At 35.1% G+C, this 18,618-nt stretch overlaps 4 protein-coding genes across 4 annotated transcripts; 3 read left to right on the top strand and 1 right to left on the bottom strand.

Moving 5' to 3' along the window:
- Window positions 1-3,213: 3,213 nt before the first annotated feature.
- LOC107868488 (G-type lectin S-receptor-like serine/threonine-protein kinase At1g34300) lies at window positions 3,214-6,363 on the top strand. Its single transcript, XM_016715186.2, has one exon. The coding sequence runs from the start codon at window positions 3,709-3,711 to the stop codon at window positions 6,064-6,066; it is 2,358 nt and encodes a 785-aa protein (XP_016570672.2). The 5' UTR covers window positions 3,214-3,708; the 3' UTR covers window positions 6,067-6,363.
- A 1,431-nt stretch (window positions 6,364-7,794) lies between these two features.
- LOC107869910 (sugar transport protein 8) lies at window positions 7,795-11,045 on the top strand. The gene is made up of 4 exons (XM_016716309.2): window positions 7,795-8,119; window positions 9,161-9,480; window positions 9,614-10,240; window positions 10,512-11,045. Exons 1-4 carry the CDS (start codon window positions 8,011-8,013, stop codon window positions 10,917-10,919), a joined length of 1,464 nt encoding a protein of 487 aa, XP_016571795.2. The 5' UTR covers window positions 7,795-8,010; the 3' UTR covers window positions 10,920-11,045.
- Window positions 11,046-11,813: 768 nt separating this feature from the next.
- Window positions 11,814-15,257, top strand: LOC107868487 (sugar transport protein 8). Its single transcript, XM_016715185.2, has 4 exons — window positions 11,814-12,247; window positions 12,966-13,285; window positions 13,812-14,438; window positions 14,678-15,257. Exons 1-4 carry the CDS (start codon window positions 12,133-12,135, stop codon window positions 15,083-15,085), a joined length of 1,470 nt encoding a protein of 489 aa, XP_016570671.1. The 5' UTR covers window positions 11,814-12,132; the 3' UTR covers window positions 15,086-15,257.
- A 215-nt stretch (window positions 15,258-15,472) lies between these two features.
- LOC107868486 (primary amine oxidase 1) lies at window positions 15,473-18,169 on the bottom strand. The gene is made up of 4 exons (XM_016715184.2): window positions 16,671-18,169; window positions 16,479-16,592; window positions 15,852-16,393; window positions 15,473-15,723 (listed from the first exon to the last, which is right to left on the bottom strand). Exons 1-4 carry the CDS (start codon window positions 17,790-17,792, stop codon window positions 15,564-15,566), a joined length of 1,938 nt encoding a protein of 645 aa, XP_016570670.1. The 5' UTR covers window positions 17,793-18,169; the 3' UTR covers window positions 15,473-15,563.
- Between the last annotated feature and the right edge of the window lie 449 nt (window positions 18,170-18,618).

Raw genomic sequence — 18,618 nt, forward strand, 5'->3', positions numbered from 1 at the left:
CCTAGTTTTAATGGAAAACATCCTCGATAGACTATGTTTTTTACTCCTTCCGTCTCAAATTACCCGTCTCAAATTGAAATGACATATTGATTAAGAAAAATAATTAATGACATGACTAATTTATCATAGTACCCCTACTAAATGATGTTTATATTTTAATTTGAAGAAAAAATAATTAATGCAAAGGGTAAAACATGTGAAAAAAAATTGTTTCTTCTTGGTTAATGAAAAAAGACAAGTAAAATGGAAAATCAAATTAGAAAATTTGAAACGAATAATTTGAGACGGAGGGAGTATTTACTTTAAATTAAACTAATGATAATTAATATGTGATGTATTATCTTTTTGGGAGTATTGCTCATGATGATTTGTTGGATTGTCTATAGTATTTTGTCATGACTTCTTTATTTTCGTTATTTCATTCTTATAGAGTCTATTGGGAACAGTTTCTCTAAGGTCCTCGTATACTCTATCTTATCCAAATATGATTTGATGGATTAAACTATATTATGTTATTATTGTTATAATTAATGTGATAACATCCATTACTAATTAAACATAGTAAAGTAATAATAGTGCATATAGGTAAATTTTATTAAGTGTAAAAGAAAAAATTCAAAATTAAATTAATTTTAAATATGAATGTGTGTTATTCTTGGGCAGCTAAGAATTGAGCCTTTATCAAACAAACCCATCACAATTTAACTTGGGCTCAGCCCAAAATACATATATCTTTCATTGAAATTATGTTGGATGAAAATGGATAACTTAAAATTTTTTTTTAAAAAAACATAAACATACAACTTAACTTATCATATTTATATAATTTTTTATCTTTATAATATAATTACAAAAATCTCAACTAATTATATATCTTCATTGAATGTATCGGGGAGCTAATCATGTATCTCGACAGACCCGAAATCGAAAAAAATATATGGAGAGCTAATTATGTATCTTTATAAGGAAAAAATGTATCTTCGTTGGATGTATTATGTATCTCGACAGACCCAAAATTGAAAAGGAATGTATCGGAATCTTATTATGTATCTTTATAAAGGAACAAAAATATCTTCGTTGGATGTATCGACAACTAATTATATATCTCGACAGATGCAAAGTCGGAATTTTCAGTAATTATGCAAAATGTCAGGTTGTTTCTATAATCAAGTTCCAATTTTTCGATATTTATATTGTTTGCCCTCAAACTTTGCTATGTATGAGTTCGGGAAGAGCTGAACTACAAGGTAAAAAACTTCATATATGGTGTTTACACTAAATCAATACATGCATGTGAAGTATTTAAATTTAGAATTCATATTATTTAATCATAATTAACTAACATGTATTTTATTTCATAAAATCACTTAATCATGATTAGTTTGGTGTAAACATTGACAGTAGATAAGTTTTTACCATAATTATTCTCTTCTAATATTGCACAAATAAAATACATAGATGTATTATCTTTAAAATATTTCATTTATAGAAAATCAATTTATTAGTAGCTAATTTTTCAAATAGAAAATTCAAAGGAGCCCTTTAAAATAGTCAAATTTAAAGTTTTTTTTTTTTTTTTTTTTTTTTTGGGCGTGGGGGAAGGGGGGGGGAGCTACTTTGACTGGTTCAACAAAAAAAATTCCTGTTCTTTTGGTTGATTGGATAATGACTTTGAATATTGAAAAAAAGAGTCAAGTGACCAACATGTTGCAATTTTTAATTCTAAAATCATCAATATTATTAAATATGTTATTAAAATTATTTATTTGGTAGTTTAGGGTCCGTCATAATATCATGTCCTTAATAAATTATAATTGTGTTATCTTCTTTCGATATTTTTTTTTAGGTCTATTTCTAATTCTTTGAAAATCATCCATAATCAATCTTTCATTTATTCACGCATCTCCTAATTTTCACCTATTTGAACCATCTCACTCATCAACAACATAAGTGAGGTTTCAAGAGGTAGAGAAGTTTTTTTTCGAGAGATTCCCGATTCAAAATGTAGCAAATTTAGGTACAAAGAAGAAGAAAACAGTGAAAAAATATGACAATAACAAATTAGCCACAGAAAAACAACAATCTGACATAAAATAACGCAATAATCGAAATAAAATAAACAACAATGATAGATATCTGTAGCTAAATCCTGAGCTATCATACTACGGTGCACAATAATACTCCTATCCAACTTATCTTCTATTTTAATATGCCTCCTCCGCATCTCCAATCTAAAGTTATCTCCTTGATAACTTGAACATGCGATAATATTACTTATCGCATCTCGGATATCTTTATTTCTAATTCTATATTTATAGTGTAAACACTAATAAATTGATTTTAAAAACATTACACATCATATTCTTTCTTGTAAAACTAGCAGCCACCAAAGTCAACGTTAATGTCGTCCACTCAAATCAATCACAATCCTACAAAAAGCCGCCATTAATTCAAAGATAAAAAAAAAACAGGTCGATATATTAAAGTTTTCGTGATAGTCGATATACTAAACCTTCTATTATTAATTCAAAAGACCAAAAAACATAATTTAATGTGCTAAAACTTCTGCGATAGTCGATATACTAAATCTTTCATTTTTAACCCAAAAGACCAAAAAAGACAATTTGATGTACTAAAGCTTCCGTGATAGTCAGCATACAAAACCTTTTTATTATTAATTCAAAAGATGAAAAAAAGACAATTTGATGTACTAAAACTTCCACAATAGTCGGTATACTAAATCTTTCATTATTAATTCAAAAGATGAAAAAAGACAATTTGATGTACTAAAACTTCTGCGATAGCCGGTGTACTAAATCTTCCATTATTAATCCAAAGACCAAAAAAGATAATTTGATGTACTAAAGCTTCTGCAATAGTCGATATACTAAACCTTTCATTATTAATCCAAAGATCAGAAAGATAATTTGATGTACTAAAGCTTTCGCGATAGTCGGTATACTAAACCTTCTATTAGTAATCCAAAGATAAAAAAAAATAGTTGATGTACTAAAACTTCCGCGATAGCCGGTGTACTAAATCTTCCATTATTAATCCAAAGACCAAAAAAGACACTTTGATGTACTAAAGTTTCTGCAATAGTCGATATACTAAACCTTTCATTCTCAATCCAAAGATCAAAAAGACAATTTGATGTACTAAAGTTCCTGCAATAATTGGTATACAAAACCTTTCATATTAATTCAAAAGACCAAAAGAAACAATTTGATGTACAAAAACTTCTGCGATAGTCGGAATACAAAACCTTCCATTATTGATCCAAAAAAATAAAAACAATTTAATGTACTAAAACTTCTGCAATAGTCAGTAACAAAACCTTCCATTATTAATTCAAAAGATAAAAAAAGACATTAGTTTGATGTACTAAATCTTTCGCAATAGCCGATATACTAAACCTCCTATTATTAATCCAAAAAAGATAATCTGATGTACTAAAACTTCCACGATAGTCAGTATACTAAACCTTCCATTATTAATCCAAAAGACCAAAAAGGACATTAGTCTGATGTATTAAAGCTTCCGTAATAATCGATATACTAAACCTCCCACTATTAATTCAAATACCAAAAAAGATAGTATAATGTACTAAAGCTTCCGCGATAGTCGGTATACTAAACCTTCCATTATTAATCCAAAAAGACTCCATAGATTTAAAGTCATCTCCTCCTCCTCCTTCCCAAAGCAACCATGTCCTTTCATCTTCTCCTCCTCTTCCTCCTCTTCCTCCCCATCTTGTCATCTTCCCAAAAAATCCTCACATCATTCACCTCCAAATCCCCTCCATGGTCACCTTCCAACAACCAACTCCTCCTCTCACCAAACTCCACTTTTGCTGCTGGATATCTCCCATCTTCCCAAACATCCTTCACTTTCTCCATTTGGTACTACAAACTCCCTACACTCACAACCATCTGGTCAGCCACTCCAAAGTCCCTACTCAATTCTACATCAACCCTTTTCATCTCATCATCTGGTGAGCTCAAATTAACTCAAACTTCATCCTCTTCTTCTCCAAATCTTTGGCCTTTAAGTTCGAAAACTCGAAACACCTCAGCTGTTTTGCTACTACAAGACGATGGGAATTTAGTTTATGGGAAATGGAACAGTTTCTTGATCCCAACTGATACTTATCTTCCAAACCAGAATGTCAACGGAACGTATTTAACTTCGAGTAATGGGAGATTCCAGCTTGTTGTGTTAAATACGGATGCGAATGTGAACAGTCTTGTGTATAATGGAAATGACAGTTATTTCAGTTTTCAGAATGGGGTAAAGAGGCTGGAGGAGACGGGGGAAGTTACTCAATTTAATGGAAGGTTTTACACGTCGGATTTCGGGGAGAAGGGGAAGTTGAGGAGGATGAAGCTGGATGATGATGGGAATATGAGGATATATAGTATTGATATGAGTTCAGGTAGAAACTGGAGTGTTGTTTGGCAAGCTGTGAGTCAGTTGTGTACTATTCATGGTACTTGTGGTACGAATTCGATATGTATGTATGATGCTTCAACAACTCAAACTTCTTGTGTTTGTCCACCTGGTTTTAGGAAAGGTGATAGTGAATCGTGTGTGAGGAAAATTCCGTTGGTGGCAACGGATACGAAGGCTAGTAAGTTTTTACCTCTTGATTATGTTAATTTTACTGGTGTTGGTAACCAAACAGATCTTAAATCCTCGAACTTTTCGAGTTGTGAAATGAATTGTTTAGTTAAGGATAATTGTTTAGGTTTTATGTTCAAGTATGATGGGACTGGATATTGTGTGCTTGTATTAGAGAAACTGTTGTATGGATATTGGTCACCAGGTACTGAAGTTGTGACGTATTTGAGGGTGAATATTAGTGAGAACGATGTATCGAATTTCACAGGCATGACTAGTTTGATGGAAACATCATGTCCTGTGCGAATTAGCCTTCCGTATCCACCGGAGGAGTCTAAGGCTACGACTAGAAATATCGTGATCATATCGACTATATTTGCAGCTGAGTTGATTAGTGGAGTGTTCTTCTTTTGGGCATTTCTCAAGAAGTATATTAAGTATAGAGATATGGCAAGGACTTTTGGTCTTGAAGTCATACCTGCAATTGGACCGAAAAGGTTTAGTTTTTCGGAGATCAAGACTGCAACTAATAATTTCAGTAGTAAAATCGGGAGGGGTGGATTCGGAGATGTTTACAAAGGGAAGTTGAGTGATGGTCGAGTTGTTGCCGTGAAGTGTTTGAAGAATGTGAAAGGCGGTGATGCTGAGTTCTGGCCTGAGGTAACGATCATAGCACGGATGCACCATTTGAATTTGGTGAGGCTGTGGGGATTTTGCACCGAGAAAGGTAGGAGAATACTTGTGTATGAGTATGTACCTAACGGTTCATTGGGTGAATTCTTGTTCCAAAAGGCTCCGACCGTGTCACCAGAGGAGCAGAAACCCGTACTTGATTGGAATATCAGGTACAGGATTGCGCTTGGCGTGGCAAGAGCAATTGCTTATCTACACGAAGAGTGTTTGGAATGGGTATTACATTGTGATATCAAGCCTGAAAATATTCTCTTAGGCGACGATTTTTGCCCAAAGGTGTCTGATTTCGGGCTAGCAAAGCTAAAGAAGAAAGAGGAAATGATGACCATGTCAAGATTTCGAGGCACTCCAGGATACGTTGCACCAGAATGGATGAAAGCTGATCCAATAACTCCGAAAGCAGATGTATACAGCTTCGGATTAGTGCTCTTGGAAATAGTTTCCGGTTCAAGGAACTTCGAGCATCATAACTCAAAGGTGGATAGTGATCAATGGTTTTTCCCTACTTGGGCATTTGACAAGGTGTTTAAGGACATGAATGTCGATGATGTTTTGGACCCTCGAATCAAACATTCATATGATTCGAGGGCAAACTTTGACTTGGTGAATAGGATGGTGAAGACAGCAATGTGGTGCATCCAAGATCGGCCAGATGCGCGACCATCAATGGGGAAAGTGGCTAAGATGTTAGAAGGGACAGTGGAGATCATCGAGCCAAAGAAGCCGACCATTTTCTTCTTATCGGAGGAATAATACATGGCTCAATCCTCGTCGTGCAAGCCTTGGAAACAGCCTTTGGCAGAAATGTAAGGTAAGGCTGCGTACAATACACTCTTGTGGTAGAGCCCTTCCCCAGACACCGCGCATAAGCGGTAGCTTTAGTGCACCGGGTTGTGTCAACAAGTTGGTATGAGCATGTATACCATGTTGTTTTGTAATAAAGAATAGTAGACAGGTATCAGGATCATTGTATTGTGATTTATCTGTTTTTTTTTTTTCTGTCTTGTTATCTTGATTGAGTTATAGTTTTAAAGTATACTTTGGAGATAAGCATCCAGTACCTCCCCGAACTATGGTCAAAGTTGCTACGACACACTTTAACTTCACAAGGGTCCTATTACTCACGAACTCAATTTCAGCGTATTTATGTCACTCCTTTGTGTTGTTGTGACACCTTTATTATATAAAATGGAAACTACGTCAAATATGTAACGTCAGCTAAAAAGAAGGATAAAATACACTAAAATTTAGTTCCGCGTAGTAAATGCTTTACTCTATATTTTGATCAATGAAACAGTACTTACCAATACAGAAGAAAACACGAAGCACATATATCGCGAATAATTTATTCTAAAGTATCTAAAGGATTTGGAGACCTCTAAAAAAATATACTTTTTATTTTTTAAAATTTATTCATGTTTAGCTATCTTAAACGTTTTGAAAAATAATTTTCAAATAAACTAATTTTTTATAATTTAAGGAAAATGATTACTTCCCCAAATAAAGTAAGAAAAGAATTTCAACTTTCCTTAATCTCACCTTCCTATTTTTCAACAGATATTTTTTAGGAAAACACAAAAATATTTTCGTTCATATCAAACACATACTAAACGGGGGAAAAAGAATAAATAGAAATAAGTGCTTGTAATATAGAAGCATTTATTTCTCTTTTATGACTATCCATATTAAATGTTTATTTTACCCTCTTCTTATCCATATCAATTATGGAAAGATCATACATTTTATCCATTTTAATCTGACTCTTTTTTAATTCATTTTTATCCAATTCGATTCACCTATTTGACACGTCTACAACAAGAAAAACTTTAATTGTCAAATAAACTAGTGAGAATGGAGAAAATCTCAAACAATAAAGTGGATAATATTCACGCCATGTTAAGAATAGTTAACACGTATTTTAAGAATCGATCGACTATATGAGTCTATATCACTCAATTTAGGCTCATTTACCTCACAATAACTTTGAACATAATCAAATATACATTTTACTATTTTAAAGTGTACACACACATTTTCCAATTAAATGGTGCATTATATATCTGGGTGAATTTTACACATATTTAATATACTTTATTACATATCATTATTGACTTGGTCAACAAGTGAATTAATCAACAAGCATGGTAAGAAGATCTTTTCATTTTAACACCCTTCCAAAATAATAAACATCAAAATACAAATTTAAACATTTTCTTAATATGTTAAACTTTTGTTCTATGATACCATTTATAACATGTTAAGTCGTAAAAAAAGTCATTACAATATCTATTTTTGTTCTTTTCAAAGATTGATGGTGCATGAATATCCAAAATTATTGGAAGACCAAAGATTAATTAGGAAAAAAAATTAAAATATAGTCCTTATTAGTCCTAAAATTAAGCAAGAAATCAACTATAATGTCACACTATAAAAGGCACTAACCTTATTACATTACCTTAATTTCAGTCAAAAGCAAAAAAAAATAGAAAGAGATAGAGACAAAGAATAGAGTATTACTTTGCTCTAGATTTCTTAGTCTCTTCTCTTTCAAAGTTTATCCATTGACTGGTTTTTGTAAAATTTTGTATATATAAGGAAGTGCATAAGCAGAAAAAAAGAATCAGACAGAATTATCTTTGATTCATTTTTAAATTTTGGAATTTTGAGGGATCAACTTAGTTAGAAAAGAAAGTAAAAATGACAAGTGGTGATATGAATAATTCTAAAATCACAATTTATGTGGTCTCTTGTTGGATTTTTGCTGCTTTTGGTGGACTCATGTTTGGTTATGATATTGGTATTTCAGGTATGTGTTTGTATTCGAAACAATCTCTCTACCTTCACATCGTATAGGGTAACATGCATATTATACACCACCCTCCTTAATCCCAGTCGTGGAACTACACTGAATATGTTGTTGTTGCTGTAAATTGTATATCTATCTATTTATCGGAAACAGCCTCTCTACCGTCACAAGGTATGTAGGGGTAAGACTGCTTATGCATCACTCTCCCAGATCCCACTTGTGTGACTATACTGATAGGTTGTTGTTGTTTTTAACTGTGTATCTGTCTATTAGAAACAACCTTTCTACCTTCACAACGTACAGGGTAACATGCATATACACCACCCTCCTTAATCCCAGTCGTGGAACTACATTGGATATGCTGTTATTGTTGTAATATCTATCTATCTATCTATTGAAAACAACATCTCTACCTTCACAAGATCACTTTCTCAGACCCTACTTGTGTGACTAACTGTGTATCTGTTTATTAGAAACTACCTCTCTGCCTTCACAAGGTACGATAAGGCTGCGTAGCTAGCACCCTCCTCAGACTCCACTTGTTAGATTATACTGGATATGTTGTTGTTGTTGACTGTGTACGCATGTGTAGTTAATCTTTTGCTAAACATGCCTTTTCATAAAAATTCTCGTGGAATCGAGAATGAAGTTTTCATTTTGTATATGCCAGAGCATGAACTAGTAACTTCCTTCATGGATAGGATCGAACCTTATCCATGGTATTTACATGAAGTTTCTCTTTAGTAAAGTCCCCGAGAGGGGTTAGATGATCCATGATTTGTGTTTCGTCTTGGACTATCAACCACTCCGCCATCACTCTGAAAGACTACTTTTATATTACTCGTCCCAATAGAACATGATCATAGGGATATATCAACAGGTTGGTCCGCCTCTGTTAACTTCAAATCCTGGATTCGCCTCTACCCTCTACGATTAGCAACAAAATTTATCCGTTGCTCTTGTCAAGTGCATTTTTACATCAAGAAGTGCAAACGATCATATTTTTGATATTATTATTTTGGTTTTTATGTTTTTTATCAGGAGGAGTTTCTGGGATGGATGATTTCTTGATAAAGTTCTTTCCAAAAGTGTACGAAAGAAAGAAAACTGCCAAAGAGAATAACTACTGCAAATATGATGATCAACTTCTCCAGCTCTTCACTTCATCCCTGTACTTATCGGCTCTTGTTGCGAGCTTCTTCGCTTCAAAAGCTGCCACTAAACTAGGGAGAAAACCTACCATTTTCATGTCTTCAGTCTTTTTCATAAGTGGAGCTGTCTTGAGCGCTGCCGCGAATAACAAGTTGATGCTCATTTTTGGTAGAATTTTGTTTGGTATTGGTGTTGGCTTCGGCAATGAGGTACGTATAGTCAAATCGAATTTGTTTGTCATTATCTACAATCATAATATAAAGATTTTCTTGCACTATCAATGCATTATATGCATTAATCAGGCCTAAGTTATTAGTATTTTTTTTTCTGGAATATTTGCAGACTGTTCCGCTGTTTTTGACTGAAGTAGCACCAATCCAACACAGAGGAGCTGTGAATATTCTCTTCCAACTGTTTGTGACAATAGGAATATTCATTGCAAATCTTGTTAACTATGCAACCTCAATGATTCATCCAAATGGTTGGAGAGTTTCACTCGGCTTTGCAGCTGCGCCCGCAATAGTTCTACTTATTGGTAGTTTTGTGATCACTGACACCCCCACGAGTCTGGCTGAACGTGGAAAAGTGGAACAGGGCAAGGCCGCGCTCAAGAAGATTAGGGGTGTCAGTGATGTTGAGGCCGAGTACAAAGAAATCGTGGCAGCGTGTGAACAAGCCAAGAAAGTTAAGCATCCATTCAGGAACTTAGCAAAGGCCACGAGTATTCCACCACTTGTGATTGCTATCTTGTTGCAGATCTTCCAGCAATTCACAGGAATCAACGCCATTATGTTTTATGCGCCTGTCCTGTTCCAGACTATGGGTTTCAAGTCCGATGGCTCCCTTCTGTCCGCTGTTATTACTGGACTTGTTAACGTTGGAAGCACATTTGTTTCCATCTACCTTGTTGACAAGGTTGGAAGGAGAAAATTGCTCCTCCAAGCTTGTTGCCAAATGTTAATCTCTCAGGTAGAATACAATTTTCGTCTACAAAACTATGTATGATTCATCGAACTGTCATTAGTACGTATGTAGGTCAATTTTTACTTTATACATGCATCCTAAACCTTGAACACGCTCAAGAGGATTCAAGAAATGCTTAAATATCACTACTACTGGGAATCAAACACATGATAAAAAACATTTTCTCGCACCCTTTTGTGGCTACATTAAATAGAGAAGCTATTTAGCTACTCATTGTTGTCCTTTTTCTGATGGCGCGCTCGTTTTAATGTTGCAGTTGGCGATTGGAGTTATTTTGGTAACACATTTGGAGAAGACAGGAACACTGGACAAGAAACTGGCAGCAGTAGTGGTGCTTCTCGTGTGTACATATGTAATGTCGTTCGCATGGTCATGGGGACCTCTCGGTTGGTTAATCCCAAGTGAGACATTTCCATTGGAAACAAGGACAGCTGGTTACGCGTTCGCTGTCAGCACAAACATGCTCTTCACATCCCTCATTGCACAAGCTTTCTTGACTATGCTATGCACTATGCAGGCCTACATTTTCTTCTTCTTCTCCGGTTGGATTGTTGTCATGGGACTTTTCGTCATCTTCTTCTTGCCTGAGACGAAGGGAGTCCCTATCGATTCCATGGTCGAAAGAGTCTGGATGCAGCACCCTGTTTGGAAGAAACTCTTCTAAAATGCATTAGTTTTTGTTGTCAAAAGTTTGTTAGCTTCTTATAATTAGTTCTCTTACTTATCTGCCTGTCCTTTTATCAAATTTTGACTCCTAGTCTTGAATGCTGAAAATGGTTAGTTTTCTTTATAGATTGATTGTTTAATTCCCCATCCCGCACGCGTATCGAGTAACTTTATTTTGTGCTTGACATGATGTTCGAGAGTTGTCTATGTTTGACAAGTGGAATTTTGGTCCGACGTGTCTAACATTGGCAATATTCACACAACTTGTATTAGTTATGTACGTTACAAAGTAAAATCTTTTTGTATTGCTCCTACCGAGATTTGTCTGTCGTGTGTGTTCAGTGCTTTCATATTGCATGCATAATTAACTTTAAATAATTTGACCTAACACTAAAATCAGACATATGAAATTTGAAACGAATGCACTTGTCAATAGGATTGACTACCGATTCCAAAGGGAAATCAATACAATACTTTTCTTTGGCTTGCAAAAGAGGATTTGTATGATTTTGTTGTGAGAATTAAAAAAAAATGGAATTCAAACTACCCTGAGTGAAAAATGGAGTTAGTTGTTATAAGTAAATTCATCATTATCTTTTTTTTAGTTTAATTTTAATTTTAATTTTGTGGTACTTCCACTACAATAGGACATTGTTGGTTATTCCAACACCTTAACCGCACAAAAATAAAATCGGCTATTCTTAATAGAATCTAGAGTTAAATTTTAATTTAAACTACTTTTATCTTTATATTAGTAAATAAAATTTTATACAATATCATCCAATAGATTGTATTGCAAATAAACGGACCAATATCTTATTAATGTGAATTGATTTTTACTAATATAAATATTATCAATAATATCTACTTAGATAACTACAAAAAAGGAAAAGATTATAGCGTCTGCAATTTATTTTTTATTTTGAACAATGATAACGGGATAATGTTAGACGATGATAAATGGATAATATTAAACTATGCATCTGCAAAATTGATGGAAGACCAAATCTCACAGTTACAAAGTTATTGACTTTATCAAACTAACTAACTTAATTCTAGGATAATATATTTTTTTTTTTTAAATTAACCTGTCCTAGGTTTTTGTCTCTCTTCTTTTTATATATTAAAAAGTTACATATACAGTTAAATTTTACAGAGGGCTTTTTGAAATTTGGTGATCTTAAAGAAAAATATCTTAGAGAAAAACAACAATGACAACAGATGGTAATGGTAACTTTAACTCCAAAACCACATTTTATGTGGTCGCATGTTGGATCTTTGTCGCGTTTGGTGGACTCATGTTTGGTTATGATATTGGTATTTCAGGTATATTTTTATTATTTTAATTGCTAGATTATATACTATTTAAATACCTTATCAGTAATCGAACTGAATCTGAGGTTTTTTGTGAATTGAATAAAAAACAATGTGTAAATAGATCAAAAATTGTGTTTTATACATTGATACAAACATATATTAAAACTTGAGCACTCTTAAACCTTATACACTCTTTAGTCATGACATTTTTGACTTAGTCAAGCGTAGTTCAATACATACATATACATGCATACATATATATTAAACCTTATGCGCTCTATTGAAATTTCTGACTTAGGCTCGCTAGAGGGTCGGTTATGTGTTAACGTTTGTGTGAACCTAATATCTTTTACCTAGATCCTAGATTTTTACCTAGTTTTTTTTTTTTTTTTTTTTTGTGCGTGTGAGTGAAAAACTCGTTATCATTGTATTATTAGTTTATAGAGGTAGATCCAACATTTTTAGTTTATATTGGTTCTGAGTCACAGTCCTTGTTACCTTACTAGGTTCTTGATAAGATTATTTGTACCTATTAGATGAATTTTTAACACAAATACAATGTTTGAGCCAAAGCTACTAGTCGTTTAGAACACATATGAATTTATAAACTTCAAATCCTAGATCATCTCTAGTATTAGCGACAAAATCTATCCGTTGCTGCAAAAGATTAAAGTTTTGATGTTTTTCCTTTTTTTTTTTTTTTTTTTTTTTTTTTTTTTTTGATCAGGTGGAGTTTCTGGCATGGATGATTTCTTGATATTATTTTTTCCAAAAGTGCATGAAAGAAAGAAAACTGCCAAAGAGAATAACTACTGCAAATATGATGATCAACTTCTCCAACTCTTCACTTCATCTTTGTATTTGTCAGCTCTTGTTTCGAGTTTTTTCGCTTCAAAAGCCTGTACCAAATTGGGTAGAAAGATTACCATGATGATGGCTTCACTTGTTTTCATTGCTGGAGCTGTCTCAAGTGCTATCGCGAATAACCTAATTGTGCTCATTTTAGGTAGAATTTTGTTTGGCGTTGGTGTTGGCTTCGGAAATGAGGTACGTATTGTTAAGAAAATTTTGTCCTCCGTCATATACACTTTTCAGCATAAAGCTTATAACTCTAGGGGCTTAGAATATTTGTAACTTTAGAGACTCAAATAATACATAAATAGAGACTCAAACTTGGTCTCGGATGGTAAGTAAAAACTCCACCTTTGAGTATGCATATCTAGACAACTCAACCTGTCTTCACTGTGCCGGTTGAACATTCCAACTAATTATGAAATGATCATCTAGACACCTCTAAAATTTATGTATCACGTCAGTTTCACTATCCACATGATCCAGTGGTGATGAACTGGAGTGTTTAGTTGCCACTTGAAATCAAGTTGGTGTGTCTAGATGTGCACTCTCGGAGTTGGAGTGTTTACTTGCCAGCTAAGATCAAATTTGAGGTTCTGTTTGTATATTATGCCAATAAAGTCGTTTTTCTTTCATAATTCTTGACTTAATATTTATCTATTATTATAACTTGTTTGGTACTGAAACGTAACTATTGTTGTTGTTGTTGGAATATTTACAGACTGTTCCACTATTTTTAACTGAAGTAGCACCAATTCAACACAGAGGAGCTGTGAATATTCTCTTTCAACTCTTTGTGACAATAGGAATATTTATAGCAAATCTTGTCAACTTTGCAACCTCTAAGATTCATCCAAATGGTTGGAGGATGTCACTTGGCTTTGCAGCTTTTCCTGCTGGGGTTCTTTTTCTTGGCACCTTTGTGATCACTGACACCCCAGCGAGTCTACTCTCCCGTGGCAAAGAGGAGAAGGCCAAGTCCGTGCTCAAAAAGGTTAGGGGTGTCAGTGATGTTGATGCTGAGTTCCAGGAAATAGTAGCAGCGAATGAACAATCGAAGCAAGTTAAGCATTCGGTCAAGAGCGTATTTAAGCCTCCTAGCATTCCGCCACTTGTGATTTCCGTCCTGTTGCAGGTCTTCCAGCAATTCACCGGAATCAATGCCATTATGTTTTACGCGCCTGTCTTGTTTCAGACTATGGGTTTCAAGGCCAGTAGCTCGCTTTTGTCCGCTGTCGTGACTGGAATTATTAATGTTGTCAGTACATGTGTTTCAATCTATGTTGTTGACAAGGTTGGAAGGAAAAAATTACTCATCCAAGCTTGTATCCAAATGTTAATCTCTCAGGTACAATGTAGTACATATTCATCTACAAGACTGCATGATTTATTAAACATACATCTTCAATTTTGAAGAAATTCCTGGTTTCGCTCAAAGATGCCAAAATTTCTTTTTGAACCCTGCCAGTGCAATAAAATTCTACTGATCTAATTTTTGGACAAACGAGATTCATCTGACAGTTATATCAAAATTGAGAAGCTTTTCTTTTTCTACTGATTATTGCACTTTTGGTTTTAATACTTCAGGTGGCAATTGGAATTATTTTGGCAAAAAGTTTGGGGGAGACAGGAACCTTGAACAAGACTTTAGCAATAGTAGTGGTGCTTCTCGTTTGTACGTTTGTAATGGCGTTCGCGTGGTCGTGGGGACCACTTGGTTGGTTAATTCCAAGTGAGACTTTCCCAATAGAAACAAGGACACTTGGTTTTGCGTTCGCGGTTAGCACAAACATGCTCTTCACTGCTTTGATTGCACAGGCTTTCTTGACTATGCTCTGCACTATGCGAGCCTACACATTCTTCTTCTTCTCCGCCTGGATATTTGTCATGGGACTTTTCGCCATCTTCTTCTTGCCTGAAACGAAGGGAATCCCGATTGAGGCTATGGTGGAAAGAGCCTGGAAAAAGCATCCTGTTTGGAAGAAACTCTTCTAGAATGCATGGTTTTTACTACATGGATTATTAGGACATCAGTTTTTGTGAACAAAATTTTTGTTAGCTTTATATCTTTTCCGCCCTCCCTATTTCCTATCCTTTTATCAAATTTTGTCTCCATTTTTGTCCGGAATAGAATAATATATCAAAAATCTAGAAAAGTTAATTGCCATCTTGCTTTGTACAGATTGATTGTGTTTGTTACCCAAACGCACGCGCACGCATACATTACTCGAGAAACTCTATTTTGTGCGGGCTGTCTATGTCATATTTCTCCTTTGTGCGTACATGTTCTTGCTTCCACGTTCAATATCAATGGAGATGGCTCGTCTTTTAGGCGTTCTGTCACCTACTTGTGAATATGGATGAGAATAAGTCAACAAAATATTGAAATGACAGAAGAAAATCAATTTTTGTTCTCCATATATATATAAACTTTTTATGTAGTAGAGTAAAAAAAGAAGTTGAATTTCACATATCACTGTTTCAGCAATGGATTTCTGTCGAAAAAGTTTGTTGGCCGGAGCTCGAAACCATCATAAATAGAAGGCATTACAGGAAAATCTTCTTGGCATGGTACATGATGCAACCCAACAGTGTACCAGAGCACAATATCCTTGTTTTCGATACTCCTATTCCTACATACAAGAAGAAAAAACAAGATTAGGAAAGCTTCGATTATGTACTAATCTATCTTGTGCATGCAGAGATTGGTCCAAAGCAGACGATATCACTAGTGGGATGTGTTGTTACATACTAAATTTACCTGCGGCTCCATATTGCTACACCATCATCTCCGTGACTCCTATCAGCGTAGAATCCTCCTGCCCATCTTTCTGATTTGTTGTACGGTGTCACCCATAACTGATACTTGGTATAAGCTGCTCGATGTTGAGGGTAGTCATCATCCGATAGCAAGGATATGGCTGGTCGACTTGGTATAAGCCGATAAGACACATCATTCCCAACTTTCGTCTTCTTATTTGAATTTACAATCGACAATTCTGCTGGTTCAAGTCCTAAGTTTGTCTTCGCCTCACTTTCGGTTTTCATTCTTTCTTTAACAACTTTCCAGTAACTCTTCCTTGGTGAAACTTTTCGCTCCATCACTGTCGTAGTTTCCAGTTTCGCTTTTATAAATGAATTATCAGTACCATCAACGTCAAGATCAAGGTAGTACGTTAGGAAATGATCATGGTTCACTGCAACTGTGTTTTCTGCGACAAGGGTCCCGTACACACCCTCTGTCATTTGATTATCGTTTGTATATTCTACAGCCTTCGTCTCCATAACTCCGCTTAAACTTACCTGCACAGACAAATCGAAGAATAAAAGATGGAAAAAATCACAAGGACTAACATTAAACTTATATATACAATCTTGATTTTCTTACTCCAACTCTGATACTTCCACTTTGTTTGAACTCCCAATCGAGCGTGTAGTCATAATTTCCCACGGTCGCTACCATTCTAACAACCAAATTAACTTCTCGTTGTCCTTTCGTGTTCTGCAAAATCAAATGATATATTATGTCACTTGACGATCCCTATAGTTAGTATGCGAAATCTTTAACTTAGACGCTTACTGTATTTCCCGGTACTCCACTTTCTGTATGCCTCCAAGCAACATCGCCAACATATCTTTCAAATATGCAAATCGCGTTGGGTACTTGCACTACCTGTCCTTTTGAATCAGCCATATATCCATCCATAAACACAGCATTGCTCGGACAATCCAGCAACGGGACAAGACTACTCGCAGACCTTCCAAAACCAAATTCTCCAATATCCATGAAAGTCCTGTAGTACCATTCGAACGTAGGATCCATGTAAGGCACAAATGTCTCCGATACATGACCTTTGTAGAGCACCTGTCGATATTCATTTCTAGCAGCATCGAATATGGAAGCTGTCGACACGACTGTTCCTGCCCTCGTGTTGAATCCAACATGAAAATTCCAACTAGCCCATTTAACTTCGTTGCCTTTGATGATAATCCTGCTGATGTTAGTATCATTACAAGCGACTGATCCCTGGCTCGATGACTCGAAATCAGCACTCTTAGCATTAGGCAAGGGAGCTCTGAATCTATCTATATATTTGATTATCTTCATGGACTCTACATCGATTATTGTAGTGATCCCTTCAATTGGCCTCGACCAAAAGTTGTTTGTCCCTCCTCGATAGAAACATGGAACGTTAAGAACTCTTCGTGTCTTTGGCTCCCCGAACCATCCAACTGGCTGCGGTATGCAACTTACTTCTGATATATTCAAACCCCTTCGCAAAACTGAGTCTTGCAATCGGCGATTCATCAATGTCAGCCTGCTGGCTCGTACAATGTCATCGAGAGTAAGTGGAGGGAAACCATGGCCAGTATACAAATTCTCTGATATGATAGCGCGAGCGGCCAAGTCCACCACGACTTCATAGGTCTCACCATTTCCGCGAACCACTACCCTTGCTCTTCGATGAGGAAAACGAGTACCTTTAGGCTTATGCAACGACATACAATGAAGGACATCGGTTTTATCAGGCTCATCAAGATCAACAAAGTGAAATGTCAAATTGGAGAGGGAACTAAGATGAGACTTTTGAATAATGACTCTAATTTTATTGATCTCAGTTGGACTAAGAGGGTCTAAAGGATGACATTGGCTACTAGTAAAACAGAACAAGAAAACACTAACAAGAATTGGAAGACTCATAGATGTGGACACCACTTTTATGAACTCTATAGAGAACTTGATTGAGATATTATGACATTCAAAAACTCTTTACACATATATAAGGCGGACCCCGGATTTATGCTGAGGGGGTTAAGAAAAACTCACCGAAGGGGTTCAACATCTACAATATATACATAAAAAATTATTTTAATCATATATTAATAATATAATTTTCCGTTGAAGGAGGTTCAGACGAACGTGAACCCCCTGTTACTAGGCTGGTTCCGCCTCTGTTAAATCCTATTCACACCTAGTGTTTTATTCTGATTTTTCTTATCATAGAGTTTTACTTTTCTCGAAGAAAAATCAAAACATTATCGTAATCTTTTTCATATTTGGCCATTCCTTTCTTGAAGGAAAAATTTTAGAAATTCGAGGACAGAATTTAAGAAAGAAATACTTTTTAAACTCGCGGTCTAAGACAAGTCATAGACATTTATGTGGTTGTACTAAAATTAAGGTAAAACCAGAAGTTTAATGTTACATTATTTCTAAGGCACATAAATTGGAACCAAGGGAAGTATATTGCTGGAAGATTCTTCTTTTCTTTTTGGGAAAAAAGTTCGAAATATACCTAAACTTTGACAAAATTTGTTGTAACATGCCTCAACTTTGGGGGTCCTATGATCCCCTCGACTATTTATTACCGTATTTCTGTGGTAAATATTTACCCAGCTGGACCACTGTGTGAGTACACGCACATTGAGAGCGTAAGGATCTGAAGTGATCCAACTGGACAAATATATACCACAGAAATATGCTACTCCCTCCGTTTAAAAAAGAATGACCTAGTTTGGCTTGACAC

Source organism: Capsicum annuum, chromosome 4 (genome assembly GCF_002878395.1).
Source record: "Capsicum annuum cultivar UCD-10X-F1 chromosome 4, UCD10Xv1.1, whole genome shotgun sequence".
Lineage (NCBI taxonomy): Eukaryota > Viridiplantae > Streptophyta > Magnoliopsida > Solanales > Solanaceae > Capsicum > Capsicum annuum.